Here is a 13,510-nt window from a genome sequence, read left to right on the forward strand (position 1 = left end):
CCCCCACCCGTCCCTAGGGAGCTGGGCGCCGCGAAGGAGACGCGGAGAAACCGCTCGTACGTTCCGCCGCGCTACGCGTGAGGCGCGGCCCTGCCGCGGTGCAGCTCCCGTCGGGGCGGCCGAGTGGCTGCTGAGGAGGCGCACACCTCATGGCAGCACCGCGGCGGTGCTTTGGCACGGCGGGTTTGGCGAAGGAGCGAAGGAGCTGAGCTCCGCTTCCCTACACCGCAGCCGCCCTCCTTGCGGTAAGCAGCACCAGCGGCGCCTCCGCTGGCCCGCCGCCCCGGGGCTCGCCCCGCACCCGGCACGGCACGGCCCACTGCCGCTGCCGGCCACAGGGCAGCTCCCGCAGTGCCCGGGCCCCTCCCGGTCCCTGTGCCGGCAGCCCGCTGGCAGCGCCGCTCGCCCTCTTCGGCCACGGATCTTTCAGCAGCCGCAGATGCCCCGCGGCGACACTGCTCGACACGGGCGACAACCCCAGTGGCAACGCGGGTCACCGAGAGCTGTAACCCTCGGGGGCTCCCCTTGCCGCCGCCGCCGGGGAGCCTCTCAGCTGACCCCGACGGCGGCAGGGGCGCGGGCGAGCCCGGCTGTGCCCGGCACCTCCCGCCCGCCCTCCCGGGACACAGCCAGCACGGAGCGAGCTGTCGCCGATGCCACCGCCGGGCACAGCCTGCAGAAGGGGCCGGAGAAGAGCGGCGCCCCGGGCGCGGAGGGAGGGCGGCAGCGCCTGTTGCGCGCAGCGGGCGGGGCGGGCAGGGCCGGGCCGGGCCGGGCCGGGCGGCGCCGGGGGCGCGGGGCGGGGAGGAGCCAGGCGGCGCCGGGGACGAGCCGCGCTCCGCACGCCGCCGCCCAGAGGGGACCTGGCCGCGGAGGAGGCGGCGGTACCTTGGACAGAGCCGCAGCGACGACGGGAGCCCGACCGGCAGCCGGTCCCGGAGCGCCCCGACGAGCAGGTACGGGCGGGCGGGCTGCGCGCCCCGCAGCCCCGACGGCACGGCTGCAAGCGCCGGGGAGGGAAAGCCGCGGGCCCGGGAGGTGGGGAGCGGGGGCGGCGTGTCCCGCGGCGTGGAGCCGAGACGAGAGGGCTCCCCTCGCCAAACTCCGTGGCGCCGGCGGCACCCACGGGACCGCCCCGGTCCCGCCGCGACGGGCGGCCCGGGAGGGAAGGGGGTCCTCGGGGTTGAGGTGTGGGAAGGTCTCGGGGCGCGCCGGCAGCCCCCGGCGGAGCGAGAGTGCTCCCCGACGGGCCCCACTGCTGTGGCGGCCCACAGGGAGCTCACAGGAGGCGACAGGGCGGCTCCCGGCTCCGCAGCAGTGTGCGCTTCACACATGTGTTCCTGGTAACACACATTGCTCTTAACTTTAAGCATAGATTCCTGAGAACTTTAAGCTTATCTTCCTGATAGCACTGAAAGTAAGGAATAGATGGTGGCTGAGTGTGGTGCCCCAATGATGTTATATACTGCAAGCTGCCTCCCGAGCCCACAATGTGTGAGTGTATAAGCACGTGGGCTTATTTCAGTCCTTCTCTGCTATCTGCTAATGGAGAGATCAGTACCTTTTGTTGTGGATTTGAGCTGCTGCTTTGAGCTGTGGGGAAGGCCACCCAGCTCCTCAGCCTGCCGTGACTCGCAGCCACTCTGCTAAGCCGCTCACACCGGCCCTCCAGCTAAGCCAGCTGTAAATAAAACCAGCTAGGATTTAAATTTTTTGGCTAATAACTTTGACAATGGACCTCACAGCCATCTGAGTGAGCAACTTTGAAGTCATCTTGAATTTCTGCAGGATTTTCTCTTGTGTCAGTTTCCTCGTCATTTATTAAGCAAATACAGGCTTGGGCATGATGCTAAGCTGGCAGCACTCGAACCAGAGACAAAGCCTCCGTTCATCCCCAGGACAGAGAAAAGTACAGTTCAGGCTACCATCCCCAAAACCTTTATCACACTGATTTTACAGATATGCGAGTCTGTTGTTAGTAGCATTTCCCACAGACAGAGAACCAGTATGGATCTGTAGTCGCTGTGACTCCATGTTGCAGTTTGACAAAAAACATAAGGAAAGAAAGAACAGAAGTCCCACTGAGAAGAATACCAGCTGGATTTTTTTCTTTAGGGGAATACAGTTTTAGGGGCTCTGAAGACAAAATGGCTGCTATGTATTTGAACACAGGTGCGTAGCCGAGGCCAGCCCACAAACAACTGGGCAAGCCACAGTCTTCCAGGAGTTACAGGATGTGTCCATTATTTGAAGTGCTTTGAGCCTGTGTTGCTAGGAGTAGAGCGCACAGCTAAGCGATGAGACCTGTGTAGCACACGAGAGGGAGCGGAGCAGTGCAGCGGGTTAATGTGTCCTTTCCGTTAGGGAAATCATCTCTCACCTGGGTTGAAATCATGAGCAGATGACAGATCAACACGAGTTTGCTGTGTGGCTCATTGCAGGGCCCCAGGGACATCTCTCAACCTTATACAACCTACTTCACAGCACATGGCCCCACTGGCAGCCGGCGCAGGACAGGGAAAGGACAGGATGAGCACAAGATGTCAGTGACCACATACACATCGGCAGAGCCGCAAGGCTGGAATAGCCAAGCCGATTCCTCAGGAGAAGAATAATGCACAGCCATCCCTGCCCATTGCTATCCAGAACTCTTAATCTCACTTTCATACAGTGTAGTTTTTTATCCAAATTGTTTTTAAAAGCTGTTGTTGAAATAATTCAAGTGCCCTGGATGTATAGTCCCAAGGGTTTCAGAACAGAAATACGACATTCTTTTCTACTTAGCCAACACATGTTGTCTTTTATACTTTGCATACACACAGTGCAAAGTAATTAAAAAAAAAAAAACAACAAAAAACTATGATCCATCAAGAACTGACTGAACACATAGAACTTACTCTGCTTTAGGTGTACCACCATAATTGAAGGACAACTGCTTGGTGTGGGCATATTTCTCGTATCGTAAGAAATATGTGCGCCATATAGCTGATTCTTGTACAGAAAATGAATGAGGCATCTTTAGAAGTGAAAACCAGGATAAGCACAATACCAGAGAGAGACAAGTACAAGTATTTACTCTGTCACAGGTGACTTCGGTGACTTTGTCAGGTTAAGCTGTCTCCCTGGATAGGTATATGCTATTTGGAAAGACTGCTGTGCAAAGTGGCTCAAATGCAGTGTATTCCACCCCTCCCAGTCCTCCCACAGCCAGTCTGCCAGTGTATGCCACCCCTCCCAGTCTTCCCACAGCCAGCCTGCCAGCCAAGGTGGGCTCATGGGGTCCCTCAGCCCAGAGCTACGCCCCAAAGTGCTGGCACCCTGCGAGCTTCTAGCCTGCAGGGGGCAAAGGCACGTCTCCATCAAGCTACTTTCCACACCTTTAGCGCGGAGATGACAGCACCTCACTGTGTCCATGGAACTGTGCAATGACAAATACATTTAAAGACTGCAGTGCTTTCATATAAAATGGTAAAGGGAGGACATATAAAATCCTTAGATAGAAAACTGCAACCTGTATTACCTGTGTTGATATAAGTACATTGAAAGAAAAGTCACCTTTTTCCTCCAGCTAACATACAACAGTAATACAAAGTGTGCAGATCAGGGCACAATACATTGCAAAGTAAATTAGAGTGACAAAATAAACCATGCTGAGAAGGGACCATTTATGTGCATCAGATAGTTCTGGATAAAGAAATTTATAGCGAAATGAGACAAACAATGTCAGAGCAATCTCCACAGGGCTCAGTTCAGCTACTTTTGAATGTTGTACTTCTATTTCTTTTCAGTTTTGCATTCTGAAGCTTCTGTGTATGCTTGCGCAGGGAATACTCCCCATGTACATTTTGGTTGTAAATAATGGGTAATGACTGGACTTTAAATCTTTTCTATTTCCAGAACTGAGGCGTGAGGCTCCATAAGTGCCCCCAAGTGGCTTCAATTTCTGTACTCAACAAAAGATATCAAAAGAAATGCAGGAATGCCTGTCCTAGAAAAAAACATGCAGAAGAAAGAGAAAGATACATGCAGTAAAGATGAGACAGTAAGTGACTGTTTCTGGGTAAAGAAGAAAAATGGAAAAAAAAAAAGAAAAAAAAAAGGTTGAAGATAGACAACTTAACAGATTTTAATGCTGTAAACTAATGTAAATTAATATAATAATTGTAAACCAACATCTGTTCCAGAGCTGATTTCTTCATTTCAGGGAACACTAGTTAGCCTGCAGCAGTTTATAATCAGGAACTTTGATCTAACATTAGTGCTTCTCATATCCAAATACACTCTTTCTCCCAACATCCTGTGAAGAATTCCAGTAAGTGAAATATTATTACACAACAGCAGATGCATTACTACACAGTCAGAGATGGCATATAATTATTTCTTAATACTAGAGAACTATCAAACTATCACATATGATTCATTTTCAAGCTGGCTTAGAAGATGCCGGATGTGTATGCCTATAAGTAGTGAACCCCTTGGGTTTAAAGCTTTTTTCCTAAGCGGAGTCATGAACTGTACTGTAACCTTACCCAGAAAGATAGGGCCAAAGCCAGCTATCCAAAAGAAATACTATTTGGCACATCTATTTCCACTGACCAAGAAATCAATGACAGAAGAGATATGCCCTGACTAAACATAGCTTGAGACTGTAGAATTACCATTCTTTTATTTCTAAGACCCGGGGTGCATTACAGGCTAAATTGGATTTGTGTTTCCATTAATAACAGGTAATCCTATGACACTTCTTATGAGTATCTGAAATCTTTGGTTTCTAGATAGGGAAACATAATGCAGCATGGACTTTTCTGTGAATGTCAAAAGGCAGAGCTGGTATTTGAGCTGAGAGGACACCCACTGCCTGCCTTCTGTTCAGAGCACTTCTCCTGCCCCCTTCCCTCCCTGCATGCACTAGCAAAGGAGTTTGCAGCTACCCTTGCTCTGAGCAGCAGGTGGGACTAGGTGACTGTCAGACCTCTCTTCCAACTGAAATCATGCTATTTCCCTGTGATCCTGTGAAAATGAAGGTCTTTACATCAAGAGCTGGTAAAAAAATCTGACCTTTACCTGCTTTAGGAGACAGGCAAAAATCAAATTAGAGAAATAAACCCTCCAAAAGTTTATGGTCTACACTAATCATTAATGGACAAGCACAGCTGAATTAGATGACAGTTTCTCAACTGGGAGACATGTCCACCTCCCTGAGGAACCATGCCTAGAGCATCACAGCCTCTTGAATTTTCCCAGTCTTTCATGGATTACTTCCTTGCTTGATTTTCCTGCTGCCCCCATAATTCCTCTGGCTTTTAAATGACTAATTACACTTCACATGGTTAATTCTACATTAAAAACAAAAAAATCTGAATTGAATGGACAGCATAAGATTGTTTTCTTCCCAGATACTGCTCCAAACAGGATAAGGATAAAGCAAGTATAAACAGAAATGTTTTATCAAGTCTTCTAGGAGTGTTCCAGACTGGCTGACAGCAGAGGTTTGGCATGATAAAACAGAGGTTTATTGAGGATTGTATGTAGTCAGTGCTAATAAACAGGTAGACCTGCATGTTTTCTATTTCTGCAATTTTATAACCAGTCATATTAGTAATCAGACAAGTATTAACCCACCGTTTTACTAATCACAAGCTAAATGCACTTCTTTACTAATGAAATACCTTCTTTTAATGCGTTATTTTATTATGCTCTAATGTATTTGAAGATTATTCCTAGAGTCTAGTTCATGCCTATCTGCCTGTTTGTCCTAGGATTTCTAGAATTTGTACCAAGGAATATTCTCCCATTTTCCATTCGTTTCCTGGCCTATCCATTTGAAATCCTCATTGGCCAAAGGCCTACAAATAGAGCTACTGGAGAGCTACCACTGCTTCAGTATTGCATACAGCCACATACTACATCCTAAAACTTTAAGACTTAATGAAGGTCCACTGGAGTTACACAATTTCATTTACAGTAATCAGCCATCTCAACTGCTAAACCAGAATAAATGTATTGAAAAAGTGATGCAATATATTAATCAGAAACAGAAGGGAAAAAAAAAGAAGAAAAAAAAGAGGGGAGTTTGGAAACAAGTAGAATTACTTGATAATCTCTCTTTTTTTATGATTAGGCAGTTCCAAAACTTCCAGTTCCACCACTGCAACAGACCTTACGCATGTACCTACAGTGCATGAAACACTTGGTGCCAGAGGAGCAATTTAGAAAGACCAAGGTCATCGTGGAGCAGTTTGGAATTGCTGGAGGCCTGGGGGAATCCTTGCAGCAAATCCTCGAGGAAAGAAGGGAAAAGACAACAAACTGGGTAAGCAAATGCAGATGAGAAAAATAATTGCTGTGTTGGATGATGCTCATTTACAAACTCTTTGTGATGTTCTATATGTGATCACTGCTTTCTTTCAGTGGGTCAATGCAAACAGGAGTCACATCAGATTCTACCAAAGGGAATGAATATTTCAGACATATTAGGCTAGAATTTTCAAATGATGTCAAAATCCATGTCATCATTATGTTTTCAGATCAACAGTTTGTTGACATAAATGAGAGAATTCATGCACCTCAGGTGTATGCACACAGGTGTCAGCCCTACCTGTAGGAAGCACTACATTACATCCTTTTTGGATGTAATTTTTTCCTTTCACTTTAATAACAGGATTTAGAGTTTTTATTAAAATGAAAAATGCTTTCTGATAGGGCTATGAAAAGTGCCTTTCATGCCCATCTAGCTCTGATCCAGTCAAATTATTCTGGAATGGAATCCTTTAGGATAAGAATTACTCTTTTTAAGTTAAACTATTATTTGCCATTCATTGCCACACCATACCAATGTAGTTACCCTGAACTTTGCTGAATATACACTCACAAGTATACTTATAAATATATATCTATCACATAGACCATGCTGGGATCTCAGCCTTTAGAAAAGTCCAGCTTTCTGCTTCCCAAGACAGGAAAATCAAATAAGCTGTAGATTAAATAGATTTTGTCATTCCACAAACTCACAGTTCATCCTGCCTGCATTAACCATGTTAGAATATGGCAGCTGAAAACTAGAAACACTGATTTTACTGAAGTCCTTCCATCCCAGGAAGGAAGGACAACACTGAATGGTTTCATGGATTCAGTGAAATCCTGCAGACTGATGTCAGTGCAGTGTGGTTCTCCCTTAACTTTTCAGTTGTGTGACCCACAAGAAAAACTCCACCAAATTGCTGCTACAGGCAGAAAAAAAGGCTACAGTACTGGCAGTGCTCAGTGGAGTCTGAGGGCTCCACTAAATGCTGCTCAATCTCATTTTGTTATTCTGATCATAGAACTTCATGGGTTTGGTGGCTAAATTAACCATTGTTTAAACAGTGTTCCTGATAACAAATAGTGTTCCAGGAGACAACTGTTCATTTAACCACTTACAGCATGAAAATTACAAAGGAAGGATATATAAGCGTTTTCTGAAATGTTTCAACTTTAAATACTGGTTATTAAAATTAAATACCTGATTCTTAAGATAAACTAGAAATGTTTTTAGTGGGAATTTAACTTGCCAGGAGTACAGCTCTAGCCCGTTCTCCTGAAGACTCCAGAGACTGTGGCAGAAGCATCTGTTCTAACAGCAATGAAATATCTCAGAGGAAAACTTTTTCAACTGATGCGTGCGTTCATAATTATTTTTGCATAATTTCATTGTTGTTTATAGTTACTATATGCAAAGCATGCTTGCTAAACTCAGAAAGACCATTTGATCTTTTTATGAAAGCCTCCATTTTCGAAATAATGATTCTTCAAACTCTGCTCAGACATAAAGGAATGTGGTTACCATTCATCTATGTTTTCAATAAAAATAGTTAGAAATTTAATATGTGTGTCTGTCTGGGTAAAGCATCAGTAATCTGCATTTGTGTCAGTGGACACAGAGGGAATTCTCCAGGGGCCCTATCCACATGCCAGTATCTGCAGGACTGAACCATTGAGCTCAGTAAATTCTCTTCCCGCTCTGTCTTGCTCCAGAACAGTATCTGATCGCTAACAACAGAGCATCTTGGCGTCATTGACAAATATTTGAAGCCCCCTGAGACAAGGCATCACTAGTAAAATTCTATCCCTCTCTTAAGTATATCCCAACCACTATTCAAGAGTCAGCATGTTGTACTCCAACATTTTTTTGTTGTCGAGAGAAGCAAACAACAAAATACCCAAACCACCACAATATGGGGCTTGTTTACTTTTTAATAGAACACACTGCAAATTGCCATTGATTGAAAAAGAGGATTATGGAATTGTGGCTGATTTCAGCTGAGCTGAGGTCACAGAGTGAAAATGCTCAGTGGCTCCATTAATCAGAGCCCCTGCCTGACACCAGCAGCACCAAGCACTTTCCCCTCACCCCCAGACTGCCTTTCTGCGTGTTGTTCATAGCTTTAAGATTTCATGTCCCCTTCCTTCAGGTGTTTAACTACTGGCTGGATGACATGTACCTCAACAACCGGCTAGCTCTTCCAGTCAATTCCAGCCCAGCAATTATCTTTGCTCGTCAGTATTTCAAGGATGTAAATGACCAGCTGAGGTAATGTACTACAACTTTGCAGCTTTTGCTAAATGAAAGGATATTTTAAATGTACTGCTTTTGCAAAAAGACAATCAACTTTCATTAAAAAATAAGGGCTGTAACCATTAAATGATTTCCTAATAGGCATGCTGACCGAGGGCAGCGTTTCTGGAGTTACTCATACTGATATTCAGAAATAAAAGTGTCATTGCTATTACATTTATTGCATGAAAACAAAATGGCATGGGATTTATAATTTTTTTAAGGAATATTTGCAAAGCTTTTCATTGTATAATTCAAGTAAACCATTTTGCGATGGAAAAAAGAAATACCAATTTCTGACACAGTGTTTAAAGGAAAAAAATCTTTAACATGCCATCACTATGACTTGTATCCACCCTGCAAACTGAAAAGGCCATGCTGGCATTAAATTGTCCCTCTCAGGCGCCCAAAAGGGCACCAGAAACACAGGGGATCTAAGAATAAGAATTTAGAAATCAGTCCTCCTCAAGAACACTGTTTCCTTCAGGCCCATCTTTCCCAGCCCTGAACTGACATTTCTCCTTTGAGCTGTTGTGGGCAATTACGATCATTTAAAAAGTAAAAAGGTAAACAAGTAGCCAAGCACAGAATATACCTCTCCAGACACCCTTAAATCAGGATTCCATTCTTCAGCCTTTGCCAAAACATCTTCTTTTAAAACAGTAAACCAGATCAAATCTACCTTCATATAGTGCAATTTTCCTCTTTGCTTTTAGCACTCTCTAGCTGCTCATTACTGAAAGAATTAACTGCATGTGAATTTATGGTATTATAAAACAGCCAGAACCTTGAAGCCGATATGTATTATTTTAACATTTTGCACAGACAGCCAATGTATCTTCTTACTTTACTTTAAACATAACTATAAATGCTTCCATTCATTACTGACCAAATTTATTGTGCACACAGCTTTTGAAAAACCTCCACTTTGCATTTTCTAATGTACGTGCTTTAACAAGGAAATATTTTTCTCAGAGCCTCCCATTCAGACAGTGCAAATGGGCAGTGTCAGGAAATAACACCTGTCCACAGCTCTGCAGAAAGAATATCTGCTTAGGACAGGAAGTACTCTAATAAATTGGACAGCTTATGAGTATTGATATTGAAACCCATGTTAAGGATTCTATTAAATATTCAGCCTCTGTTCCCATTCTCTAAATAAATGCTCTCAGGCTTCCTCCTGTGGTAGTCTGTTTAACCATTTGAAGGGACCATCTCTAGGATTTCATATTTCTCTTGACATAAATTAATTTAGCTTTTGGGTGGGGGCAGGGAGCTCTTCTTGCCAAGCCAGAAGACTTTCTCTTCTTATGCTGTGTCATCAGTCATTCAGGTTCTCCTCTGTCTCTTAGAAACAGCCCAGTGTTGCTGAATGACAAAAGACTGATGTCACTTCTATCTGCTACTTGCAGGTTTGCCGCCAATCTCATTTCAGGAGTGCAAGACTATAAAGCTTTACTGGACACGTAAGTAGCTTGGAAAGAGAGCTGCTGCTTGAGTATCCGCAGGGCTTCTGATTCAAGGGTGCTCTAACATGCCCAAAGTCAGGCTGCATTGCACCTCACCAACATTTGGAAGGGCTGAGGCTCCAGCATGCTTCAGGACAAGTGCTTCAGCAGTTTTTTATGCTCTTTCTGCTTTATTACTGCAATCTAACAGGTTTTGATGCCTGGTAGTCATCACTCTTGCACGTTCAGTGCAGCGCAAAGGGGACAATCAACCGAACAGAGCTATTGAGAACACACCAGTAAGAAGTCTGTCCTCCCCAGACTCAAAGGGCAGCAGCACTGTGGTTACACAGCCTGCACACCTTCCCCGGCACCTGACCCCTGTCAGGGTGCTGCACATCCTCAATGTAATGCACCCTTCATTTAGAACATCAGCCCCCTTGCCTCCCTCCCCCCAAAAAAGAAATAACATCCCACCAGGAGAAGGAAGCCTCATCACAGCCAGGCTGGTTCTGTGGCTAGTAAAAATAAGAAGTTACTTATGCCATTGTTACTTTCTGTATATAAACACTGGGAAAATCCATGATTCATGGTCACGTAAGAGGTAGCTCATAACAGCATTTTACATAGCACTTTTTAACCTCACCTAGTACGTTCCAAGTTTACTGCTGAGATCACTATTCCCTGAAGAGTTGCAGCAGTGAAAAGCCAAGCACAACACCACCACACCATAGTGGAGAAGGGGTAATTTTTCTGTCTGGAAATACAAGAGACCTATGTGATATGCTTTAACCAATGCTTATTTGGATGAGGAAGGCAAAGTCCATATTCAAACAACAAAGTCCCTATCATCTATGAATTAGATAAAAGAAAGAGGAAGGGGCTGTTTGATTTTTGACTTCCAAAGTCTGACAGCTACTCAGAAAGTATAGAAGAGGTACTTATTTAAGAACACGTGCTTTTGTCCAAGATATGCCACACAACTGCATATACCAGCACTGACGTGCTGTGAAGTACTATTGCATACTAATGTAGTTCGTTGCATCTTTATATGACAGCATCTGAGACAAGATAAAGAAACCACATTGCTCAAAGGATAATTTAAATTCTTATTATTTTGACCTCACTACTCTAGGTCCAAAGACTCCTGTGATCAGATTTGCTTGCCTTAAATCAATAAGCATTTAAATCCTCACTTCTGTGTCCTCATACAGTTATTACTTTTTGCTTACCACCCCTCCTGTATAATTATGAGGACACCATAATTGTAACATTTTCAGTTCCTTGTTGCTGTTAAGGACTTCTACCAGCAAGTATGCTGCTAGATTTTCTTGATCATCCCACATCCAGATGCACAATATTCCAGCCCAAACCCAGGCATTTAGTTTTAACTGTGCAGATATTCCACACAGTTGCTAGGACTAAATACTTCAAACAAAGCCAACTTGCTCCCATAAAAGAGTTAGAAGATCTACACAGACATTTCCTAAATCAGTACAAGATTTTGTGGTGCTATCAGGGTTAATAACCCCTTTCATAACTGCTATAATTACAGATTGTCTTATATAAATCTACCATGCTATTCCACTATTTTCAATCATCATAGATGCTCTTTACAACTCTGTTAAATATAAGGATTTCTGCATTATGCAAAATGTGGGAGAATGAGAACACTAATAACCCTCTTTTGCTGATAAGGAACAAAAGCACCTGTACTAGGAAATAAGTGATACAGAGAGTTTGAGAGCCAGGACCTAAAGTCAATATCCCTAGTTTAGAACTGCAACAGTTCTAAAGAGATAGTTAAACAAGATAAACTAGCCTAAAAAGTTACCCCGTATCAGCTGAATGACAGTAACCCTCCTTGTTTGCTTCTTTGCCCCTGCCCCTCTCTGGCAGGCTGGAAGCTTAGTCCTCTTTTGCTGAGGGAAAACCACTGCACCACAACATCATCTTCCTCCTGTGGTCTCTGCAGCCTCTGCTGAGTGACAGCACCTTTATTTCCTGCTGCAGTGCCAGTGGGATATTTTACAATCCATAATCCTAATTGTGATACCTTCTCTTTTTTTTCTGGCCACTAAAGAAGCCTTTTCGGAGGTGGTGTTCTCACATCCCTGCCAATAAAAAGGGAATAGGTTTTCAGCACTTATTCCCCCGTAGGTCTAAGTAAGGATTAGCACATAAGCGAGGCTCTGTGTTTCCCTGAGTCGTTTGTGTTCATCAGGCAAGGGCCTCTCACACACTCTGTAACCACTCTGCACAGTACAGGGTGACTGTGATTTGCAGTGAATTTCAACAGTAATTTTTTTTCAAAAAAGTCTACGTCTGACTTCCATCCTGGCAAGTTTCTGGGGTCCCATCTAAGCGGGCTTCCCACACACGTTGCAAAGCTGCTTGTGATGTGCTATTCTTTCCATTTCCACTAGATGATAATGCAATTGCTTAACGAATATGCATGAAGCTGCCAGGAATGATGTATTTAACTTTGGTATGGGAATTCATCTGTTTCCCTTATACTGTAATCTTGTTTTATTATTAAATTTGTGTTATACCTGATCTAATTGTAACAGAACAAAGGACAGATTAGATTTCTTTTCCTTTCTGTCTCTCTCTCCCCTCTCTCCCATCTTTTTCTCTGGCTTTGTTTTTCTCCTTCTCTCTCTCCAGCCATGCTTTACCTGTTGATTTTGCTCGTGGACAGCTGTCTGGCCATCCTCTCTGTATGAAGCAATACTATGGACTCTTTTCTTCCTATCGTCTTCCAGGACATACCAAAGACACCCTCGTGGCCCAGAAAAGCAGTGTAATGCCAGAACCAGAGCACATCATTGTTGCTTGTAACAATCAGGTAAATGGGTGTTCTTTTTTTATACCTTTCTATATTTCTTAGGTTGCTTAAATTCACTCAAGAAGAGCCTAATCTAATCACTGTTCAGAAACACAATTAGCGTGCTACATATGAGCTCACTTCTTACCAAGCATTCGCTGTCAGTATTTCCAAAAGATGCTTCTGCAGCATTTTTGTCCTTAGCCCACATTGTGTTCCAAGTACAGTGATGCAGAAAGGAGGAATGTGGCAGAATTCATTTGCTTTCTCATTCAAACAAAAATGTTTATTAAACAGAGATGAAACCACAGAGGAAAAAAAAGGTCTTATTAGAGTGCATTTGCTGGAAATGCTCTTCTCTTGACAGTCAAATATTGGCACACAACGCATGGCATACATACCACCATCCCATGTAGCGGAGGGGCTAAGCTATGCCTGAAGAAGTTAGTACAGGGGCAGCCAGAAATAGTGAAGCATTAGAGTGAATCTGCCCCAATCAATAAATGCTGTTGAGCAGCAGAGTATATTGGCTGGGCAAGCACCTTATAGCCCAGCTTGACTATTTGTAGTACTGGAGCTGTGCCTACAGGTGCCCTTAGAGTGAAGGGATAGATCCCAGTGATCTCTTTTCCAGGAAGTCCT

The 13,510-nt window shown here is 44.3% G+C and overlaps 1 protein-coding gene across 1 annotated transcript in view; it reads left to right on the forward strand.

Moving 5' to 3' along the window:
- Positions 1–3,979: 3,979 nt before the first annotated feature.
- CHAT (choline O-acetyltransferase) overlaps positions 3,980–13,510 on the forward strand; it is a gene marked incomplete at both ends in the record, with an annotated part of 29,548 nt that continues 20,017 nt past the window's right edge. Inside the window, 5 exons of the mRNA XM_082486038.1 lie at positions 3,980–4,042; positions 6,122–6,313; positions 8,451–8,569; positions 10,006–10,059; positions 12,709–12,889. Of these exons, the coding sequence (XP_082342164.1) occupies positions 3,980–4,042; positions 6,122–6,313; positions 8,451–8,569; positions 10,006–10,059; positions 12,709–12,889 (609 nt within the window). The remainder of the gene's footprint in view (positions 4,043–6,121; positions 6,314–8,450; positions 8,570–10,005; positions 10,060–12,708; positions 12,890–13,510) is intronic.

This window comes from Vanellus vanellus (assembly GCF_965231255.1).
Source record: "Vanellus vanellus genome assembly, chromosome: 7".
Taxonomy (NCBI): domain Eukaryota; kingdom Metazoa; phylum Chordata; class Aves; order Charadriiformes; family Charadriidae; genus Vanellus; species Vanellus vanellus.